The following is a 23714-nucleotide window of genomic DNA, read 5'->3' on the forward strand; positions in this document are numbered from 1 at the left end:
TCTAAACTGTAGACTATGGTGTGATGATCCACGAGGGTCTTACTCTTAATGAGCCTGTCTTCACATTTGCTGGACTGCTTCAGTAATGTTCACTCACTGCCTGGTTTCACCAGGTGCAACCTGCAGTTTCTTAAATCTGTCCTACTTTCAATATTTATCCAAGCAGAGTGTTGTTTCATCTGTCAATACAATATGCATCACTGCCAGTGCAGCTTTTCATTAAGTGGCTGAAGGCTGATTCATTATTATTGTGTTAAGTAGCTGGTGACTGGTGCAGAGCACAAAATGTACTCACTCAAAGAACGGTGAATTGGTTCGATTTCTTTATAAATAGCATTAAGAATGACACTACTTTGCTGGACTGATGACGCTCATTAATGTCTGAACTGGTCTACAAAGGAGTTATGTGACACTAGTGTGCTGTATGTGAAAGAAGAACAGGTATAATTAAATAGAAATTGAATATTATAATTCCTAACTGAATGTTTAATATACTCTGATGCCATATAATGTAGAACATAGACATCACATTGGAAGATTGTGTAATTTCATCCTCCAGTCAGATAGAAAAGATTGTAGGAGTTGATAAAAAAGGAGTTTACCTAAAAAGGTTGGACAGCGCCACCATTAGGCCCGTTTTTAAATGTTTCCTAGAAAAAGGTTGCAGTCATGCTTTTGGTAGCAGTTCTCGATCAAGGATTCATTAAGTGTGGCTGGAAAGTGTTAATGGTGAGATGCTACAACTTTTAGTTTAACTTAAGCTTTGAGGCGTCCAAACGGGTGTTATTATTTCCAAAAGAGACCGAAGAATTGACACAGAGAAATGGACTAATGAAATCCACACACTGCCTTTAATACTGTACATTTAATACAGATTCCACTTCAAGAGGTTTTTTTTATTTATTTCTTTTTTTTTTTATAGATGGTCAATGGCAAATCCTTTTTCTGCCGTATAATTCCCATAACTTAAGAAGCAAATGTAATAGCATATTTCAGTTTCTCTCTTTTGTGTTTAAATTATCTTGGAGCAAAATCAAACAGTTCGTAGGTCCCCTATAAATAGGAATGATATAGAAAAAAAGTGCAAAAACTGAGAATTCCCATCCATTTTATGAAGCAGAAATAGCGAAGGCATATATTGTCCAATTCAAACTCCTTTAACCTCTGAGTTGAGAGACACATTCCCGACCATCTCAGCAAAAGACTTAACAAATACTGTATAACATCCATTCCTTTTGGAATTTCCAATTAAGTTACATTAAAACATGGCGCCATCTCCAGGCTGTAGCATGTTATTGTCCTCCTGGATGCCACCTCCCTCATACCAAAACACTAAAATGTCTCCAAGAAAGACAAGGTGAGCTATTCTTCCAATTAGCACAGACTGAAAACAAAACATCGAAGAAGAATTAATTGGAACTTCACAGCCTCGTACGATGTTTTCCCTCTGTGAAGCAAACCTAGAGAAAACTGGTAGCCATAACTTCTTGATTGTTAGAGGATAAGCTTTGGGGCAAAAATTATCTACAGTTGTATTTTGTAATTCTTTGGGGAGTTCGATCTCAAAGAGAAAAAGAATCCGGACATCTGTGGTGGTCAGATGAGTGTGTGTCTGTGTGTGAGTGTGCATGTGTCTGTCTGTGTGTGTTTTATCTGGTGTGTGTATTATTGCGGGGTGTCTCCTGGGTTCCAGCTGCTTCAGTGGCTTAGGGCTGACGGCGTTCCCTCTTGGTGAGCAGGTAACACTGGATGGTTCTCAGTCGATCTTTAGCGGGGGCGAACTCTGGCTGCAGCTTCAAGGTAGACTCGTACCAGCGCATGGCTTTCTCGAACTCCTCCTGTTGTCAAGAAACACAACCACGTCGCCATGAGGACATGACTTGCATCACTGCTTGACAAATGCACTGAACAGTGGGTCATTAACAGGGAAGCGAACAGTAACCGAAAGCTTAACTGTAGCCGTTACCATAGCTATGTATACGTTGGCGAGGGTAAAGTGGTTCACGACAAAGTGCGGGGCAATCTCTACTGCCATTCGGGCGACTGTGAGAGCGTCCTCCCATAGCCGTGCGTTCTGGAAGATGTTGGCCAGGCTGATGAGGGGCACGTCCTGGTTCACAAGGTACAAGGGAGAAAAAAACCAGAACATTGTTTTTTTTTTCATGTTTAAAACAACCGTTTAATCAGCGGTGGATTAAGCACTGGGAACACTTGATGTCTAACTTGCCTTCATGTGATGAGGGGCGTAGTTGAGGGCCTGTCGCAGGCAGTCGATGGCTCTCTTGCCTTGACCTTTCACCCTCCAGTACAGTGCAGCCATGCTAGATAACACCCACGATGTCTGGTTCTGCAGTTTCAGGGGTTAAATGTACAATTGTGTTAGGTGTTAAAATAGCTGGGTGTTACTACTAATAATAATTTATGCACAGCAATGGCACTTTCTTGAAATAATTTCCTGCAGACCTACAATTACTATAATTTACAGCAACAAAGTGCAAATAACGTGCTTCTATTTCAGAGAACACACCGTACATTTCTTCTGGGCCACAAACAAACTTGTTGGGCTAGGTAATGCTACACAAGGAGCCATGAAACTGAGCAGTCTTCTGCGCCTCTTGCTTCCAAAGAGACACTGAAACGTTTGAATGTGGAATCCTGCCTTTGCTAGTTGGCATTTCGCTGGTTTCCTTTGCTAATGTCCTTTGTCTGGTCTTAATGTTTCTCTTTAACCAGGAGGAAGTGGGAGCTCTTACCTTCTCCAGCACTTTAGCGATGCGTGTGCCCACCTGCTCAAAGGACTGAGGGGAGAACTTATCTTTGCCAAGGTTCTGCAGGACCTGGGGGTTAGGACAAGAAGAGACATAGCTGTGCTGATTATTTAATAACAGTCTGACTATCATCTATGTCGGTGTGTAATTATAGTTTGCCACTTGAGAGTTTCAATACATTAGGACTGACCTTGAACATGTTGCATGCTCTTTCAATCAAACTATGATTGTCTTGGCCGTTAAACCTTGTTTAGATTCAGACGATAACTACTGTATGACCCCGCTGGACTTAGTCTCTGACTTTTTGGGTACCCATCACAAGTTCTTACCCTCCTGAAATTTGAATTCTTCACACTAGTTTGCATAAAGCTTCATATAATACATGTTTTATGGAAGTTCATCTGTGGAACTGAAACTCATGAGAGGAGAATGTTGAATATTCTCACACTGTCATTGTGCTGGTCGATGTTTTTAAGCTCCTACTTTTTTAAGTTAATTCTGGTAATCTGTGGCTTCTGCCTCAGCCTACCTCACGCAGTTGGCTCTCTCCAGTGTAGTGGATGGCGGCACGATTGGCCACCCCAGCCAGGTGGTCGAGGGTGTGCATGCTGGCAGCTAGGTTGGCGTTGCATAAAGGCTCAGCAGCTGGCTCCTGGAGGGGAGTGGCAAAGTCTATGTGCTCGGTGATACTGAAGAGAGACAGTGAAGGGAAAATAGAAAGTTAAACATAGAAGACTAAAAATTGTATCTACTGAGTTTTGGTTGTTGATGCGCTGTGATGCAGGAACATCAATCTCCTGTTCCTGTTTTTTTGTTTCTTAACACTCAACAGGTATTTAATAAAAACACTCCACACATTTCAAAGATGTTAAAAGCTTTGTGGATATTGATTTTCACATGTATAACTTTAGAGAACACATTAGAGCAAGCAGTCCCAAATCTGACAGCATACATGGTCAGTGTTTCAGTACCAGCTGAATTCAGTGATATAATCATATCATTTTTTTAAAACTCTTTGAAACTGACTATTATAACATGAGATGAAAACGTGGCCATGATCAGGACAGTGAGAGTCTTACTCAATGTTCTTGGCAGAAACAGCCAACCAGGTACTAGCGACAGTGGTGAGGTCTACCCTTCGTGTCCGCTGGCACTCCTCTGGTCCTGGCCAGCCAAGACTTGTGTAGTCCCTCCAGCGGCCTGCCCAAAACACAAAAACCAAAGACGTCTCTCTCAGCTGGGTGAATTCCAGCCCCTCATTTTTTTTGTCTGTGTTCATGTTGGTGCAAGTAAATGAAACGCAAGTGTATGTGATACCTGAAGGGCCAGGCGAGGGTATAGTTGGCCCGCTTATCTCCAACACAGAGTGTCCTCCAGGCAGTGACTCCCCATTCTGGTTGTCATCAGAGATTGTAACGCTCTCTGTCCCGTCCACTTTAGCCTTCCTGACCCGCTTTACCTGGAAGGTGATCTGATGAACAACAACAAAAACCATTCATAGTCTTAGTCTGGTTAAACACACTTCAGTCACATCAGTCCAACACAGATCTACTAGAGTTTGGCGATGATGACTCAAACATAATCCTGTTTGTGTGAAAAAGGACAGGCAAGTACACTCACCCACTCCGCCCCCTCGTCATCCTCACAGTTCCCGAAGCAGGGCCCACCGCCAGCACGGGCACCCATGACACGGTCATTCTTTAGCACCCGGATACCTCGCAAGTCTCCCCGTTTGCCTCCGACATCCAGCGCTCCCTCAAAAGCTCCCATCAGGTCCTCCTTCAGCTGCCACTCCTCCTCCCCTTCCACTGCTCCACCTCCAAACGGGGTGGCCATTTTAGCTGCTCCAGAGGCAGAGGGAGAAGCCCTCTGCTGTCCAGCTGCCTCACCTGACCCATTACTGTCCAAGACGACCTCTAAAGAGTGGGGAATGACAAACGAGACCATTTAGAGAGAGAGAGAAAAACTTAAACTGATCAGGACAGAACACTATTTAGAGTCTGATCAATATGTTTTTCAGGGTAGCAAATTAAGCCAACTGACAGGTGAGAGTGATGTGGTCTAATTCTCAATTACATTTTTTTTGGTAATCTCAAGGAAATGCTATTATATTTTGAGATATTTGAGTGAACAAAGTACATTTAAGTCAGGATCCAGACACTCATATATCACATAATGATCACTCTTGTACTCATTATAATCAGTCGATCAAATTCAATAAAGTGGAACGTTTTCTTTTTTCTTTTTTTTTCATTTAATGTAAAAATGAGGACCAGATTAACACGACCATCTTGTTGCTGCTCTTAACATTCATCCAGGTGCAATTTCAAACAATGAATCACTACCTGGGTGTACACATGTATGTATAGAGGGTGCCAAAAATTCCATTTCAATGTAACAACTTAATTACCCTGATAAAGTAGAAAATAAGGCATTAGTTTAAATCTTCTCCGTTCATTTAAGCACCGTGTAGAACTGCAGTGAACTGGACACCTACTGATTTCTTTACATCACTACAGACCTGGAAAGCTTTTCCATGTTGCCACTCTAGGTGTCACTAAATCAGATTCTTACTCTCAAAGAGCAAGGAGTCCTCAATGGCAGAAACGGTGGGTGCATCCTGCTTCTCCTCGCTGCCCTCCCATTCCTCCAGCTGTATACCGAGCTCCTCCTCCTCTATGCAGGCACCACCCTCTGGATCAACACAAGTCAAGCTTGGGTAAACATATTATCCAAACCTTCCCACAATAGTAACACAAACTGGCACTAAAACAAATGTATTCATGATAAAAGTGATTAAGAAAGGCTGAGAAAGACAAAAACGTAAGGGAAATATATTCTTCATATATTCTACGGCATTACATTTTATTGCAGATTCTCTAAATCAGTAAATTTGGAATAAAATAAATATTCTCAGACTTGAATAATTATCTCCCTCCTATGTGGGGACATATGTGATCATAATGTTATTACAGACAAGTTACTAATGCAGTTTGATTAGTTACTTTGAATGAAAGTAATAATCTTGAACTTTTCCTCTAAAAATATGGTTCCTACTCTTACTTCTACTAAATATAGTGGTTTACACAGAAATCAGATCATGAAAGCTTTGGCACAGCTTTTTCCCTGCCAACAATTCTCTCCTGGACAGAAAGTATTACATTATTTATTTCGAAACACAGCAAACTGTGTTTGTTTTCTGAAACAAACAAATCAGTTTCTCTGCTGAATCTTTTCACCGTCTTAATTTACTCTAGTGAAGCTCTGATTTTTCAAATTGGAAACTCCAGCTTATTGTGGTTCTCTTTGCTGCAACGGTACATTTTATCTGTTGTTTGTTAGCTAGTCTACAGTGATTGCCATTATCCTAATGCTGAGCTGTAAACTTAATAGCCTCTACGGTGTGATAAGTTGTTTTTCACAACCATTAAAAAAGACAGAAAGCTCAAATTATTACCACTTGTCTGACTGTAGCAACACCCTAGACAGGATCAAACGTGGGAGGTACCGCAGCCACCATGAAATTTAACATGTAAAAAGTTTTTTTTTTCACTGATATTCCCACCTTTGCCCCAACTTAAGGTGGGTGTGTGTTTTTAAGTGCTTTTGTGACCTCATGTATTCAGTGAGCTTCACGCGAGCAATATTTAGCTTTGGGGAGTAAAATATAGACCCTTCTAAATTCAGCATCAGCTATTTTCTGCAGCCTAAATTATTGAGTGGCAAAATTTCTCCACTTCAAAGCACTTTTCGCTTCACTCCCACTGATATGAATAAAGAAGAAGGTGCAATCTCTATTCACATCAGAGGCACAACATACTACTTGTTTCTCACGGCTACTCTTGCAGCTTCAAGGGACAACATGGAGGGTTTCTGTGTTTCAGATTGCAAACTGCCTGTGACCACAGAGCACGAGTGCATTTTAAGCCTATGGCCAATTTCCAGATCATCACAGCCAGCTGGTAGAACTGGACGATAAAGCAAAAAATTATTATTATATCTGGTTATTTGTAAGGCTTAACTAAGTGTTTTTTACAAAATATAATGAGAACAATAATTTAGACTTCTTTAATACTTACTGTCAGATTTACATAAAGCAGTATAAACGCTGTCATTCAACATTAATTATCTTTGGTAATATTTTGCAACTAAAATACAAAATTTAGAGACAAAATAAAGGTTAGGAAGAACCTAGGAGGTCATAACCCCTAATCTTCAAAACAGTACTAATTTGTTGCTCGCCATTATGAAATTAATGGTGCTCACTGTTTTGCCTTTGTATGTTTGTTAAATAAGATTTAACCAACACATAGGTTTGTGCTATGAAACATACACATGCTTCAGCTTCTTGCTCAGCTAACAGTCTAATGATGCAATTGTTACATCTTAAAAAAAACATGAAACGTCTTTAAAAGCTACGACTTCCTTTGCCATCACTCTCTAAAAGTGTCTCCAAACCCTTAAACTTTATCCCGGATTAATGCTGATGGTTCGAAAGTTTATCGCAGCTCACATTTTAGCTGCCCGCTCTAACAAAATCTGGGGGTGTAACATTATAAGCAGTAAAATACGAATGATCCATTATTCTTCAGAGGCAGTAAAACAAGTCTGTGTGTTTGATTCACTTACGTGAGCAGGGCTGTCGATGTGAAAGATTGTAAAGGAAGGGATAGAACTGCAGACAACGCAGAAGAGGTAGGCTGGTGCGACACTGCTCACAGCCAGCAAGGGATGAGAAGGAGGAAGAGGAGGACAGGGCCGTCACCAGGATGTGGCGGAACAAGGCCAGAGCACCTGTCACATTGCCCTGGGCCAACTGCACGCTCACCAGGCTGAGCAGGGTGTGGGGCTAGGAGAGGGAAACAAAGCAAAGGAAACCAAAACCAAAAGGGGAACATTAGCTGATGGATAACATATGTGGAAAGTGAAACTCAGCTTCAGCAGATGTGAGTACATCCCAAAGAGATACAGGGACAAAACAAGTTACTAAACCTTTTTTTCTAAAACTGCATGAACAACACTGCAGTTTCTGGCGATTAAGAGAGGCGAGTCATTTGTCAATATATTGTCATCACCTACTACAGTTAACCAGCTGCAGTTCTTACACACATTTTACATGTGGTCTCTTGACTGGTATAACATAATCATTTTATTGGGAACACCGCTCTTTATTTCTAGAAGATCTTTATCTTTGAGACTTGACATAGCAAGATGCAACAAGAATTCTCTATAGATTTTAGTCCATTGCTGAAGCACCAGAAGGGGGTGATGACTGCACTTTTATTATTACAATTTTATCAATACACCAGTACCATGTCACTGATTATCTCACGGAGTTGCTTGTGTTTGTCAACAAAAATGTGTAGTTAATAGAGTGTCTCAAACTGTAAAGTATCCGTGCACGTCGAAGGTGGTAAAGCCCAGCAGGTTCAGTACCAGTGTGCCTTTACCTCTGACGCATTGACAGCCAACGCTTGCTCCAGCAGTGTTTGTGCGTGGGTGGCCAAGCCGTGGTGTAGCAGCAGGTTAGCAGCGTTGGTGAGGGACAAGTGGCGGTGGGAAGGCGGGGCTGAGCTCAGTGCTTGGCGCAGGCACTGCAGGGCACGGCTGCCACTGCCTTTGGCCCGCCAGAATAGGGCTGCCTCATTGTGGACCTGCCAGCGGGGTACAGTGGCCTATATATACACAAACAAATGTCTGTTAGCTCTGGAAATTAATGACTTAAGAGAGGTTCAGATTCTCAAATCTGAGAAAAACTTCTCAAACATTTTCTCAACACAACATCTTTAGTTTGGAGCGTGTGAGCGTTGCTTGAGATATTCCATGCCAATCCAAAGCAGATCCTGGCATATGGCCTTGTGTCAGCTAAAGCGAAGCCAATCCAAATCCGTCCCAGTCTTTACTGAACTTCTGTAGTGACTGAGTCTTTCTTTTTGACATCTGGGTTGGCAGAATTTGATAATCTCAAGCAGTAATGAATCTGTTATCTCTCCTCTCTCTTTCTCATTAGCAAAGAGCAGTTTACAAAACATTCAGGAAGCAGCTTTTCATTTTTAACCAGAGCTGACTGTCGTTTTTGACGGTTAAAATGACAAAAGTTGCCGGCGGCAGGTCACATCAGCTGTTGCAGATTAATGTTCACAATTCCGTGAGTGAGTCGATGGCAGGCCAGAATGACACCTGGCTGTTGTTCGGCTTGTGTGCTCTCTGCAAGCTGGTGTCTGCACTCAGCCAAAAATTGTTTATGAGGTAACATTAGCTAAGCATCAACAGTAGTAACATCACTGTAGAACCACAGGCCTTTCAGTAGTCCAAAACACTCCAACAGAGTGATACATTATTCCCATAAAAAAAAAAATAATAATAATTTTGTTTTTAAATTTGGACAAATAATAATAACCATACAGGACTCTCACTGTAGATCAGTGAAGACATTTTATTTGTAAAATTTGATTCAAATTGATCCTGGGGAAGCTTGTCTATTGCACCGAATGTGCTTGGTCTGACGCCGTCTCAAGTGTATCACTACAGCATCACTCTGTAACATCACTGTACAACCTCTTTTTCTGGTCACAACAACTTCAGAGTGATAGGTTCTCTCTCTAATGGCCCACTTCAATTTCAGATTTCACGTCAAACCTTTTCACATCATAGGTAATACTTTAACTTTACTCATTAACTTTATAAATTTGAAACAGTTTAAGACCAATATTTCAGTATTTGGATCAAATAGCTTATGAAAAATAAGGTGTGTCAAATTTAGTAGCAACAGCTCTTATTTCAGTGTGTCGGATACGTAGTTAATCAACATTTAGGTAAGAGATTTAAAAAAAATTGGGGCTTGATTGGGACATCCCTACCAAAAAGGTACATTTGCATTCAATCATCAAATGCAGAAAACATGTTGTCTCTCTCGGTACGGATTTAAACTTTCAAGCATTGTAGTGGGATACATTATTGTGCTATGAGAACAGAGAAGTGAGGGTCCCTCTTACTTGTTTCATAGCCTCAGCTATTCTGGAGCCAATCTCCTCCAGTGTCCATGCCCCCGTGCGTGACTGCAGTATCTGTAATCACACAGTGTAATATTAAAGACTGGATGTTCTTCTGCACAGTTCCATGTACCATAGGAAACACACATACACAGACACACAGAGTAGAAGAGTAAGGGCACAGTAACTCTATGAACACACTGCTGATCTATCCATCTTCATTATTTACCCCTTCAAATCAGACATACATACTCACAGGCAATAAAAAAGGCAGACGGATACCTGGGAGGCAGAGGGATCTGGCAGCTCCTTTTCTTCCAGAGGCCAGTCTAGCGAGGCAGGCAGGAGGGCTGGATATGGTTGGGGGACGGGGCCACAGTTTGGCAGAGATACCGTCTCAGGAGGGCTGCTGCTCCCGTAGAAGAGAGTTGCCACTGGGCTGAATATGCACAATTACACATATTTCATTCACAGGTCAGTTGAATGTGTTATGTTCTGTTGTGCATCTCTGGAGGCACAAGGTCACTCTTTTCTCACTTAGACACATTAAAACAAAGAGTACTGATTTGAAACTGAGGAGTAGTAATGGAAAGTGGCTATGCTCCAACAACACCCCCATCCAGGAGTGTGTACTGACCCCAGGCCCTGTGTCTCAGGTGGAAGGTAGAAGGTTGGCAGCAGGTGAGCGGGGGGAACAGTTGGGAACTCATGGGCACAGTCACTCCTCTGAGGCCACAGCATCCTCTGTATGTCCTAAAGTGAAAAGACGCTTTGCTCTCATTCTCCGAAACAACTGCATGGTTGAATATTCATGTTGTTAAATCGAACTGGAAATCAAAATGTGTTGCAGACTGTAAATAATTAAACAAACAATTTTGGAAAAACAAACGAAAAACAAAAATAAATTTTAAAAAATGCAACAGCAGAAAGACTTTTCTTTACCAAACTGAAAAGGTGTGAGCTAAAGCTGCATCTTCTTGTGCCAACGCTTTTTACAAAACCTATTTGGTGTCAAAAGTAACATTTTACACTATCACTACTATACTAATGACAAACACTATCAAAAATATCAAACGTATACAGGTAAGCCCAGTAAATCTATTTCAAGCCCTCTGTAATTTTTTTCTTTAATATGTTTTGACTGTCAAATTCATATGCAAGACAGAATGTGATCCAGAAATGATTCTACAGTAGCACAACTTTCTTTGACAGGTCCAGTGTGGTTTCTGAATTTTGTTGAGGTATCATCTGTCCTTTTGGTTTTAATTTGACTATACTGCACAGTCCTTGATATGACCTTCAACAAATGAATTCAAACAAACAAAACAGTCAAATGCAGCTGTCCATCTTGCCTGTGTGTAATCCTGATGGCCGCCCCAGAGAGCAGCAGCAGGGTCCTGGTCCCCGGACACAGAGGGATGGAGCTCGGGGCTGGCTGCTGTCTGGTTCGAGTTTCGCTCTGACACAAGTGCCACACTGGATGCCACTGACACCTCCTCCCCGAACTATGAACAAACAGCGAAACAGAAAGAACTCAGAAACAGAAACTAAAAGAAGATTTTTTGCTTGTAATGTTCCCTCGTTGGTTTTTTCCCTTAAATTATTCACGCAGGGCAAAGAAAAACCTAAAATAATCAACCTAAAACAAACCTAAAATAATCAATAATCCACTTTATCCTACATTGTAATAACTGAGGAGACTCACTTGGACGTAGTGGACATGTTCAAACAGATCACCACGGTGATAGCGCACAGGCAGGTCAAAGGGGCAGTAGAGGCTGCGCTGCTGCTGCCCCAGACGACACATCTGATGGTTCCCTGAAGCACATGACATATATATATACTCAATGTATATGTAGCAATAAGCAAGAGGATCAAATATAGATTACTGGGACTTTTCTACTGTGGCTTTTCATCACAAGAGTTCCATACAATCAGAATTTATCACTTTACTGCAGAGCACCTGCTGATCATCTCACTAGCCTTTCAGAATTATTGCTATCTGCACTTACCTAGCATAAAACATGCTAACATCACAGCTAGCACATTTTCTTTTTTGACTAGAGACAGCAATTAGCTTTTCTTAACTTAATATACATTTTTTTTTTACAAAATCCAAAAAGTAATACACGCCATGTACACCTCACAAATGCTCTCAGTTTTACATGCATGGCATCTTACCAAGTTGGGCTTCCTTGGCCATCTGCGTCTCGTGGATAATGTTGCGCAGGATCTGCTCTTCCTGCAGCAGCTTGTGTTTGTCCAGTGCCTCCTGCTGGCGAAGGTAGTGGTCATGCTGCTTCTGGTACTCCTTCAGCTCATTCAGTGTCCGCTGCAGAGATCTGCAAATATGGTAAAAAAAAAAAAGGAAGAGAAATGCATAAATGCATAGCAGGGAAACACTGCATATTGCATGATCATCTCACAACCACAAGACCCATGTTAAAGCCTTCTTATTTGAAATAATCCACTCTGCATTCATGATCTGAGGGACTTCTATTTTATTTAAATACTCTGACAGCCTGGTGGAAAATCTCCCTGTAGGGAATACAACACTAAAAATTACACATCCTAACATATTCTGAATGACGCCTGCATTTTCATTGCAATTGCACAGTAGCTTTTCACAAAATCCTACACCAACCAATATTTGTTCACAATTGCATATAATAGGACATGTTTGGATAGGTTTTAATATTATAGTGGATTTCTGAAATAATTTGATTTTGTTGACAGTAAGTTTACGGTAATACTGTGTTAACAACCAAAGTAGTTAGAGCATGTATTTACAAGTGCTTGCTTACCTGTGCTGGGCTTCCAGGCGCTGCTCCAGCTTTTGCTGACACAGCACAGCATGCTTCCTCCTCAGGGCCTGCTCGAAGCCCGGCTGGGCCTGCAGTGCCTGCTCGTAACACAGCACTGAGTGGTTGTATTCCCCAAGCATCTGGTCAGACAGACAGACAGACCGTGGATATGGCAGAGGTCAAACACAGATTTATTTAATGTAGCTATCATGCTGTAACAAAAACGACATAATTAAAACAGACTGAATCTATGTAACACATGGGTATAAAGCTTTAGGGACACAAATAGATGTGCTACGCAAGTTTGGTTAACACCATCCTAAAATAGTTAACTAGGTGGTAAGTCTGTGGTTTAAATGCACAAGTCTCTACTGTAGTGCAATGCTTGCTTGGCTTACAGCATAGATGTTGCCTAAGGTGTAGTGGCTGGTGAAGAGATCTGAGGTAAGGTCCAGGGCAGCGTGGGCAAGAATAGCAGCGTCTGCCGAGAAATGGGCACGGTGCAGGATGTTGGCCATGTTGACGAGGGCTACATCCTTCTGCTGCCTGCAAGTACAACAGACAAACACACACAGTGTGAGAATTTAAACACCTGTAAGCAGTCTCATACAGTTAACAGCATACTATTGCAGTGGCCTTCTGACCAGCCTGACCAGTACCTTGGGGAGAAATGCAGAGCCCGCACCACACAGTCCACTGCCCTCTGAGGTTCGTTTTTCATACGCCAGTAAAATGACGCCATGTTGTACAGCACCCAGGATGACGAGTTCTGGACACACAATCATAAAGACATGCACAGACACGCTTCGTTAAACTTCTTTCAAAAGGACTAATTGCTAGCTGTTAGGTCTCTATGGAATCTTTTTTGTCCGTTTTTGTCAACATAGTTTTGCTGTATTTTACAATGGATCTTAATCACACGCCTAATTGGGCTGACTCGCTGATACTCTGAATGTGTCTGGGCTTGTGCTGGTAACTATTGTGTAAATATCTGGGAGCCTTTAGCCCATTTTCAAAACCACACAGATTTTCAGATAGAGACTGAAAGGAGAACAGATAAACACACATGTATAGACCTAAATGCATGTAGACAAAATCCTAAAAATGCCTGCCCCCAATAACTGGATATTTTTTTATTTTCTGTGCTTTACTACTTCTATACAAAAAAAGGCTGCTGTCTGTCTTTACGAAAGAGGAAAATGTTGGTCTTGAGTATTTGTACATGAGGAACTTACCCTTATCAACCCCTGATGGATGCGATGACCAACCTCATCAACACTGCGGCCCAGCTTATGTGACAATGAACTAAAAATGGGATCCTCCTTAGAAAGCAGTGGGGAGGTGAGGTTTGCCCTCTCCTGCACACCCTGGAACAGAGAGAAGGGAAGAGTCAGTTACTTAGAATTTTTAGCATGTGATGAGTCAAACGCAAAGGGAACAGGTCTGTTGTGTATTTATTTTATTAAGCAATGCACAAATGGTCTTATGTGACGGCATGGCTAACGGAAATTCTCAAGCACACACCTTAAATGTCTCAGAAATTAAATGCAATTAGATATGGACTGGACTAACTTAAGGAAGTGAGTTAGGACAATAAATGGACTGAATAAAATATAGCAATGTGAACTGGGTTTTCCTCTGACCATAACAAAATATCACCCACAAAAACATCCCTTTCCTTTAATCTTTATTCTTTAGTCTCATTTATAAAACTGATGTAGGACCGTATGTAGCAACCGTATGATAAAATCAAGTGGTTTCCCGGAGATTCAGAGACATAGATTACAGCGATTTGCATATCTACACATGGGCAATTTTTATTGCTCAAAGGGTCATAGAATATAAATATCTTGTTACCTGATGAAAATTGTACTTTTAACAATAAGAATCTTGTTGATAGGATGCAATCTATCAACATGCCTTCACACTAGGCCTTTAGACTGCATTTCCCATTAAGCTCTTAGGACTATTATTGAGGATGATTACAATACTCACCACAGCAAGGTTGGCTGGGATTTCCTGTCTGTATTCATACATCTGTAAAGTCCTTGTTAGACAATAACTAGCATATATCTCATCTCTGGTCCATGCTTAACTTGCTCAAGTAACTGGCTAATACTTCCAATAACCCTGAACCAGACCTGACCTAGATAAGCCTGCTTCTATTGTTAGGACACTGACTTATATGAAAAATCCACAAAGCCAACGACAAATCAGAACTATATACATCCATACTTCAAGACTCTTCCTGACAATCATCCCATATCTGCCTCTGACTGCTTTACCTGTGAGCCAATAGTGTGATTATATATTATGATCTTCTCTGTGTGTCTGTTTCACTTTCCAGTAAAAAAGCATGTCAGCTCTGCCAACAAAAGGTTCAATACATTCCCAACTGGATAGTTTATCTGATGAAAAAAAAGTTCAAATCTTATTTAAACAAGACAGAAAGAAACAAAAGTTTGGCCTCTACTCACCCTGAGATGCTGGAAGGCATGGATACTATAAGGTAATTCAAACAATTTTGCACAGTCAGGCTTTTCTAGATCCGGGGGCAGAGCTGACCGGGAATCCACATAGTCTTCAGGGCTGCAGGAGGAAAAAAAAAGTCCTTTAGGATGATCCCTTTATGTAAAGAACTGCATTATAATCATAGTTCAGACAGTTCAGATTTTCTGAAGTGGGCTTGTATGAGATACTTATCCATACTCAGTGTATTATCTACAGGGGATAGTGGTTGTTATATCTCCAGTTTGGAGAAGCAGGCCTGATCAGTGGCACTGATGCTGAGCAATGAACTACTGAGGACGGAGGCAACAGCATTTTAGGCATTCAAGAAGAGACCCACTTGTAATAAAAAAAAAAAAAAAATCTGATTATGTGTACACTGTATTTAGAATATTTGCACTCCTTTACCCTGCCGTCAGTTAGTTTGTACTATTGTGGGATTTTGGTGTTTAAATTCAAACTAACTTGTTAAAACATTTATGTTACAGCAACTACACTAGGAACTCTTGTGTTCTGCGAGACATAATTACAGTTTTTATCAATAGAGTCTGGTGGCTTTGAAGAGGGAGATATAACGGCTTCAGTTCCCATCAGGAAAAGCTGCACTTAAAGTGATATTGATTTATTTTTTTGGTGGGTCTTTTTTAGATCTAACTAAAATATGTTTTGCTGCTGTCCACAGCAGTACGTCACGTAGCTTTGTGTCGGGAATCCTGCTTTCTTCTCCAAACTGGTGACATACCAACAACCGACAGACTGACAGTAGATAAGTACCTCACACAACCCCACTGTCCCTTCAGGGGGGATAAATCTAACCATACCTATGCAAGATATAAGCATTTTACAAAAACACTGTTATAGTGCTGGCAATGGCATGCTTTATTGAGGAGAGCTCACCTGATGTCTTTGCTTTCCAAGGAGATATAGGTGCCATCATAAAGGTCCAGGTCTCCCAGCGGTACTTTAGCCATGACACAGTCTGCATCCTCTTTGTAATGTCTCTGCTCCAGCCCTGTGTCTCTGTCCTCATTCTCCTCAATGTGAATCTTCTGTGCCACTAGCTGCTTCTGCTCAACCACAGCCAAGAAAAATCAATCAGTGAAAGGCCAGTAAGCATGAGAAATGGACAGCTGTTAGAATAATCAATGCTAAGTATTAAATATTTGTGATCTAAGCATTTATTTATAATGTTGAACAGAATGCCGCTTTTTCCGCCCACAGAATCGAGACACTGGTACCTCTTTCCTGCGAAAAGCTTTACCAATCTGAATGAAAGAAACTCTTCTACTAGACAGATTCTGTAGAATAACCAGAATGAAACCTAAACATAAAGCCTATTTGACATCTTTGCACATGACACTGATAAAGTGAAACCCACCCACCTCAAGTTTCTTTAGGTAGTTAACACGAGTCTCTTGCCTCATGAAGATCACAACGTCATGTGGATGCTTCAGATTCAATGGTGAGTCAACCTGAAACAAAAACACTGCGGTAAAGACTTGGGGAGTATGAAACTAATTCAAAAAGCTAATTAATCTAAAAGGATGAGGACAGGGCCGTGTGTTCAAGTTCTACTGAGTCATGTAGGAAATAGTCTTTCAAAACTCTTAATTTGAGGTGTGCAAATACAGCTTAATGGAGCCCAAATGCTTGTCACATGAATACAAACAGCATCTATATGTAGGCAGCAGTTTGCTGGAAGCTGGCACCAACTAGGATTAACGTTATTTCTAGCATATCGATAAGTGCTTTCAAACGCGGACGGTGACATGGGCCTGAAATACTTTGGTCATCTTGACCTCAAGCACCTAACGATAACGTCAGTTTTAAGGTAGCTAGTGGAAGCTAACCTATTTAGCCAAACAAGACGACTTAATGTGAATTTCTCGCTGCTTGTAACGTTGCCGAACCAGACAACCGAGCACCGTCGAGTTAAATTAAGCTACCACGATAAGGTTAACAATCCACATGCCAAAATGTTACCATTAATTGCTAACAGAAATAGCTCTACAAGCTAGCCAACTAACGTAAGCGTTAGCAGGTCAATGAGCTAACGTTAACTGTCATACTTGTTGTTGAATTTTCCCATCTTCTGTAACAACCCAGTGGGTCGTAGCTCCTCCGGAGTCCACTATGAGTATACAAAGAAGGATGAAAAGCTTCCCCTGAAAAGAAGTTTTGTGGCAATAGTTGACACGAGAGGGCAAAGACTCAGGACAGATTTTCCTGAGGTCCGCCATTTTTCAGGCTCTTTTTTTTTTTTTTTTTTCTTGCTGTGTGGCTGCAGTGACAGCCTCCGGCCAGGGGGCGGCGCTCGCGTCCGCACCAAACAGAAACTCCGCAGATCATCTTTGATGACGTTTGGAGGGGAAAAAACAGGAAATTGTGTAAAAAGGAAAAGCTCGTAAGAGTTTCAAGGCAAAGGTGAGTACTATATAAGAACAATATCTGCTTCAAACTCAGTATGTTAGTGCAATTGTTGCCGATGAGGACGAGCGTCTGGTGCCTGCGCTTGTGGTCAGTATCTTTCTTTTAATCGCTTCTGAGTAGCATAAGTTGCAGTTCCGCATCCAGGGGCATGACTGGTCCATCAAGTACATCCAACATATGCAGGGAATTACCTATAAATGTTATGCGATTTAATGATCAGCGACCTGTTAGCTAAGGGATCTCTTCAATTGTGGTTTGGGTCTTGTTGATTCATGTTGATTGTGAAAACAAATGACTTAACGTTAAACTTTACATCCCATCGAGCAATAGGTGTAGAGGGTAGTAAAATATAAGTTATATTTAAGTAGAACTTATATATAGAATATAAATGCTGTTGTCTCCTACTATCAGTGGGATGGCTGTTGTGATTACAGACTCGACATTAAAATCACGTGTTAAGCTGAGATTTCCAGACATTCTGCAGCTCCAGATTCTCAATTGTGAGGATTTTCTGCATTTATTTGACTTATATGATAGTAAACTGTATGTCTTTGGGTTTGGTCAGACAAAACAAGCCACCTGAAGACGTCACTTTGGCCTGTAGGAAATTGTGATTGACTTCTTTTTTAATCAAGTACTTGGAAAAACTAATCAACTGATTATTCAGCGATGAAAGTATCTTGTAGTGTGAGCACTAAAGCATTCCCATTGGGATGTTGTCAGCAGCACTATAAACTAACTATGATGTGTACTATCGTGCACATACCATTCATTATAATATCTTATTGTAGAGAACAATACAGTAACATCTCTGGTGTTAAAGGAGTTAGTGAGTCTGTGGATCGGGGCTGTTACAGAACCCGGCTGTCCTTGTAAAGAAATTGAAAAGATGGTTGGTGGAAGGGAGGGAGTTTAAAAAGATGGTTACTTGACTGACGAGAGTTCTGTAGAATCATGCGTCACTCTTCTGTAGCATAACACTGTTTCGTTTGCCCATTTTGTTTCACTTTCCACAGATGGCCTGCTTTGACGGCAGTAAGAGGAGCTTGGAGGAGGACAGCTATGAAGGAGCTATTGGTGGAGAGCTGTCGGGCTGTGCGTTGGCGATGCTGGAAAAGGAACGGGAATCCCTCCTCAGCCCTTCAGAGAGCGACGTCACCTTCATCAGCAGCACCCCCACTAGTCTTCAGGCCGCTGCCCCCGTCCAGGGCTATGATGTGGAGTTTGATCCACCCCTAGAGAGTAAATACGAGTGCCCTATTTGTCTCATGGCTTTGAGGAATGCCATTCAAACACCCTGTGGTCACCGTTTCTGCAAGAACTGCATTGAGAAGTCCATTCGGTATGCTATTGTGCCGCTCTCTTCATAACACTCACTCAGTACTGAGAAGTAATTTAAAGATAAATGTCATCTAGGTACAGCATGTGTCCAAACGATGCAAGGTTTTCACCGACACTAGCTCAAATACAAGACACCATGTAGAACCCTGAAACGTTTGTTGCTCAGCCCAAATGATTGTTGTTGTTTCTCTTGTAAAACAGTGATACAGGCCAGAGGTGCCCCGTGGACAATGAAATGCTGTCAAAAGAACAGCTGTTTCCTGATAACTTTGCCAAACGGGAGATTCTATCACTAACCGTTCGCTGTCCAAACTCTGACTGTGCTGAGAAAATGGAGCTGAGACATTTGGAGGTGAGAATTTTGAGTGGCAGACATCTCTGATTTTGAATACAGCTCAAGTAAGAACATGGAAACAGAGTTTACGTTTAAAAATCTAGAATTTAAAATGACATTGGGTTGCATTATAAGACTTTAATGATATTTCAATGACTGATTCCACTGTGTGGATCATCAATGATCACAGAACATGCAATTGTGATGATTTATATTTGATCCATTCCCAATCAGTATCTGCAAATAAGAGGTCCTAATTCATGTCTGAATCGTAGTTTCACTGTTCAGTATAGTTCTGTGAGTGTAGCTCAACAAAAAAACTGCCTCAATAAAATGACCTGAAAAGAAAACCGACATGCTGGAAGCTCAGCTTGCCTCCTGTCAACACCACCATAGTCAGCACAAACTCTTCCTTCTGACTATTCCAATATTTCTTTACACTGCTTCTAATCACAAGCCCAAATAAGGCAAGTAAAGAACTGCATCTTCCCCTGGTGTGGATGATGAAATTGTTATGTGTGCACCAATGATGTCCTGCTTCAGAATAAAATTGACTATATTGTTTGAATGTATTGTTTTCCTTCCAGAACCATTTGGCCCAGTGTCAGTTTGCCACTGCGCCTTGCCCACAGTGCCAACAGTCTGTGAGAAAGAGCCACCTAGAGGAGCACACAACTGTTGAGTGCCAAAGGAGGCCTGTGTCGTGTCCAGATTGTGTGGCATGCTTTGTTTACGAGGAGACGGAGGTAAAGCTAACTCACTTATGTAACTGCTCATCATGCTTTCTACAGAATAGTTCTCGTAGGGCCAGGGCAGAAGCATTGTGTAACAGTGAGGATTAGTCTCCTTACAATCTGGTTTCTGTTGCTCCTTCAGCTTCACGAACAGCAGTGTCCCTTTGCCAATGTGAAGTGCCAGTACTGTGAGATGGATCTCATCAGGGACCAGGTGAGTGATATAATGTCTGCCACAAAAACCTTTTTTTTGTAGTTGTGAATTATTAATCCTGCCAACAAGAAGTTCTTTTGTGTAAACTTTGGGGAACCGTTCCACACCCAGTCACTGCCCATGTCACAGCTGATGTGGGCAGCCATTCAAATAATAAACAATGATGCTCAAAAGGTCTTTCTGTATGAGGTGGGAAGTGAGTTACTTCCCCAGTGATGTCTTTTCATACTTACACAGTAATAACTGACTCGTTGAAATTATCATTGGGTTTCTGATTTGATAAATATGAATGAATGAAGCTAAGCTGATGATGTTTTTGTTTCAGATGGAATCTCACTGTGATACAGATTGCCCAAAAGCACCCATCGCCTGTACCTTTAACCCTTTTGGTTGCAATAAAAGGGTAGGTGATCAATCTTCTACACCATGTTGAAAAGCCAAATCTGCTAGAACTTGGTTTTCTTCATGAATATTATTCATATTATAGCCCTACAGGCCAGATGTCCTAAAGAAAAATTGTGTTCCTATGCAGATGCAGCGACACAACCTGGCTCAGCACATGCAGGAGTTCACACAGATGCATATGCACTACATGGCTGAGTTCCTGCGTGGCTTTAGCCTCAATGGCACCCCACCCAAATCCCTGTGGATGCAAGGCCCCTCTGTTTCCTCCGAGGATCAAGGAGCTGCTGCAGCATCAGTGCCAACCTGTAGTGGGCCCAGAGGAGCTGCAAGCTGCAGCAGCAACTGTCAGCCGAGTGAGGAGATGCAGAGGCTCAGGGAGATGGATGGACGATTGGTGAAGCAGGATCACCAGCTGCGTGAGCTCATCATCTTAAAAGATACACAGGTAAAGCCTTTGAGCTTTGAAGTATTAATATGTGCATGCGCTTTGTCTGAGTTATCACAGAGTCTGTGATCACAGTTGTTGTCTTTCTGTTGCATCTCGCCTGGCTACATGATCCTGTCGGGTGTTTGATCTCTTTCATATGTATCAGGCGGTACAGAAACGTTTGTTAGTTTGTAGGCATTTCAGCCGTGCATTTTCATTTCAACTTATTAACTGCGTACAGCGGGAAAATGCATAATTTTAACCCATATGTGTTCAAGGTCAGGATTCTGCTTGAATATACACGATCTCATCTACACAATTGTTCATGTAAACCAAAAATCTTTCAATAATTGAAATGATAATGACAATATGCATTGATGCTGTGGGTATAAAGGAATTCTGTGAACTTTATTTTTCACATTTGTATCTACAGTTATAATTAAGATGTGTTGATAAAGGCTTGCGAGAGTCTGTAAAGTTGTGTTTTAGGTACCTTGAAAGTGCTTGACGAGCCCTGCAGGAGTAGCAGCTCATGTTTCACTTGCACTATACCCTTGTAAAGAAGACCCAAAACTAATTTTTACACATCAAGTCTGTTTTCTGTCATTTCACATGTGTAACTATAGTGATTGTGCATTGGGCTTTGAGTAACCTACACTCAATGTGGTGCCCAAACACGTCGTCTGTAAACATAGATGCTGAGTAACTACATGTGCTTACTTGGTGATCGTGCTGCACCTGCTGCGTAGCTATGGGCCAAGTCTTCGCCATTTGAAACAACTTTCCTATCTCTTCCACAGGCTGGTCAGCTTGCAGAGCTCAGGCGTAGAGTGTCGATGTTGGAGGAGACGGTGAAGGAGCTGGAGGCCCAGCATTGTCACGGTATCTTCATCTGGCGCCTCAGAGGTTTCTCTGCACACCTGCAGAACCAGGAAGCAGGCCTGCCAGTAGTTGAGCACAGCCCCGGCTTCTACACTGGCCGTCCAGGCTACAAGCTGTGTCTGCGCCTACACCTGCAGACCCCCAGTGCCCCGCGCTGCTCCAACTTTATCTCCCTCTTTGTCCACACCATGCAAGGAGTTTTTGATGGGCAGCTGACGTGGCCGTTCCAGGGCACCATCCGCCTTGCCATCCTAGACCAGGGCCCAGAGGGTCAACACCACATGGAGTTGATGGAGACTAAACCAGACCTGCAAGCCTTCCAGAAACCCACCATCCAGCGCAACCCCAAAGGATTTGGCTATGTCACCTTTCTACACCTGCATCAGCTGAATCAGAGAGCCTTTGTTAAAGATGATACTCTGCTTATCCGCTGTGAGGTCACGCCACGTTTTGACAATATGCTTCACCGCGAGGGACCAGCAGTGCAGCCTAGAGGACCCGAGGCATCCGTTTTGAGGGACTAAAGTCAAACTTGAGTGTTTACCTCATCCTTTACTAGCACACATACAATGAGCCACATGTGTGCACATGCATGTGGGTGAGGCGATACAAGTTCTCATCAACTGCAGAGGGTGGTAATGACAGTATACTGTGAGTGTATACAAACAGGCGAACAAGTGAACCAAAGCCCCCAGGAACACTGCTGGGCTGGATTTGTTGTGGTCACAGTTGAACTTATGGGTGATGTGATACTTTCTCAAAGGAAAATGGCGGCAAAGCAATGTGGAAGTGGCACAAACACACTGAATCTACTCCTCTTATAATCACAGTTTGAGATTCAGGATTGTAATGTGCAAGAGTAGCATATCCAAAAATATGCAAACCTAAAGAACTTCCATTGGAATGTATGCGGCGCTATCTTGGAGCACGGTATCCATTTCCCCTCATATCTGTGGTCAAGGGGAAGCATTTGTCCGTGCAAAGAAGCAAATCTGGCCATGTCCACCACACAAAAGGAGGGCATTATGACCTCCTCTGGTTTAATGGTATTACACTGGATATTTGAGAGCAGTAACATGGCAAGAAACCAGCAAAAGGTGAAGAAGAAGAAGACTACTAGTTGATGTGTGTATGGATGTTTGGAAATGATGCAAGTTTCAGAAGTCTGCTTTGCAAAAGGACAAAATGCGCTGAAGACATTTGTTGGCTCTCAAGGACTCGTGCAGTGTATTTTGATGGGAAAGGCCGACTGCAAACATAACTGTTACATCAAAACTTCAATGGGTACCTTTTTATTTATCAACACAGGAGTGATATGAATAGGACTAGCAAAATTCACATACATGTGCTTTCTAAAATTCAGCATTTCATGCTTCACTACTTTTGTGTGTGCTGTTCTTTGGTATCACTGTGACATAATCAGCAAAAATGACAGACTTTCTCTTTACCCGGTTTCATTATCACTCTAGATTTCTGCATAATCCATTACAGCTACGCAGATGTGTCGCTAAGTTGCTCATTCTGCTTTTGACAGAATTTATTATGCCTTTTCACACAACTTCCTACCAAACAGTAGACATAAATCCAACATCACGGTCCAGTGTCTTTACTTTAAAACCACATGCTGCCTTTTAAGCTTTACGTGATCTTATTAATATATTGTTGTTTTTTTGTTTTAGTCCATTTCTATCATTGCATTGTTATTATTCCATTCAAAGTGACCTTACCATGTAAACAATTATGATGATTAATTTTAGCATATGATTCAATACTGATGAAAATGGCCTTAAATTAAAGCTAAGCATACTTCAACTCACAGCCGTTGTAGTTTACAGTGTAATGTCTTTTGCTGACTTGGACAAAACATAAATACTA

The 23714-nt window shown here is 41.7% G+C and overlaps 2 protein-coding genes across 3 annotated transcripts; one reads left to right on the forward strand and one right to left on the reverse strand.

Annotated features, from left to right (window-relative positions):
- Positions 1–844: 844 nt before the first annotated feature.
- ttc17 (tetratricopeptide repeat domain 17) lies at positions 845–17312 on the reverse strand. The gene is made up of 25 exons (XM_070833170.1): positions 17142–17312; positions 16455–16544; positions 15970–16139; positions 15042–15153; positions 13800–13931; positions 13224–13333; positions 12963–13110; positions 12565–12704; positions 11942–12102; positions 11466–11578; positions 11113–11265; positions 10398–10513; positions 10043–10199; positions 9764–9835; positions 8219–8443; positions 7398–7617; positions 5343–5462; positions 4389–4684; positions 4086–4239; positions 3848–3968; positions 3298–3457; positions 2754–2837; positions 2228–2347; positions 1967–2110; positions 845–1838 (listed from the first exon to the last, which is right to left on the reverse strand). The coding sequence occupies exons 1-25, from the start codon at positions 17310–17312 to the stop codon at positions 1707–1709; spliced, it is 3621 nt and encodes a 1206-aa protein (XP_070689271.1). The 3' UTR covers positions 845–1706.
- A 116-nt stretch (positions 17313–17428) lies between these two features.
- On the forward strand, positions 17429–23668 carry traf6 (TNF receptor-associated factor 6). 2 transcript variants are annotated; one of them, XM_070851071.1, is made up of 8 exons: positions 17429–17496; positions 18519–18844; positions 19045–19195; positions 19765–19923; positions 20054–20125; positions 20451–20528; positions 20658–20975; positions 21758–23668. In XM_070851071.1, exons 2-8 carry the CDS (start codon positions 18519–18521, stop codon positions 22361–22363), a joined length of 1710 nt encoding a protein of 569 aa, XP_070707172.1. In that variant the 5' UTR covers positions 17429–17496; the 3' UTR covers positions 22364–23668. The 2 variants fall into 2 exon arrangements, with proteins under 2 accessions (XP_070707172.1, XP_070707250.1); XM_070851149.1 differs by lacking the exon at positions 17429–17496 and adding an exon at positions 17514–17589.
- Positions 23669–23714: the final 46 nt, after the last annotated feature.

This window comes from Pempheris klunzingeri, chromosome 1, assembly GCF_042242105.1.
Source record: "Pempheris klunzingeri isolate RE-2024b chromosome 1, fPemKlu1.hap1, whole genome shotgun sequence".
NCBI lineage: Eukaryota > Metazoa > Chordata > Actinopteri > Acropomatiformes > Pempheridae > Pempheris > Pempheris klunzingeri.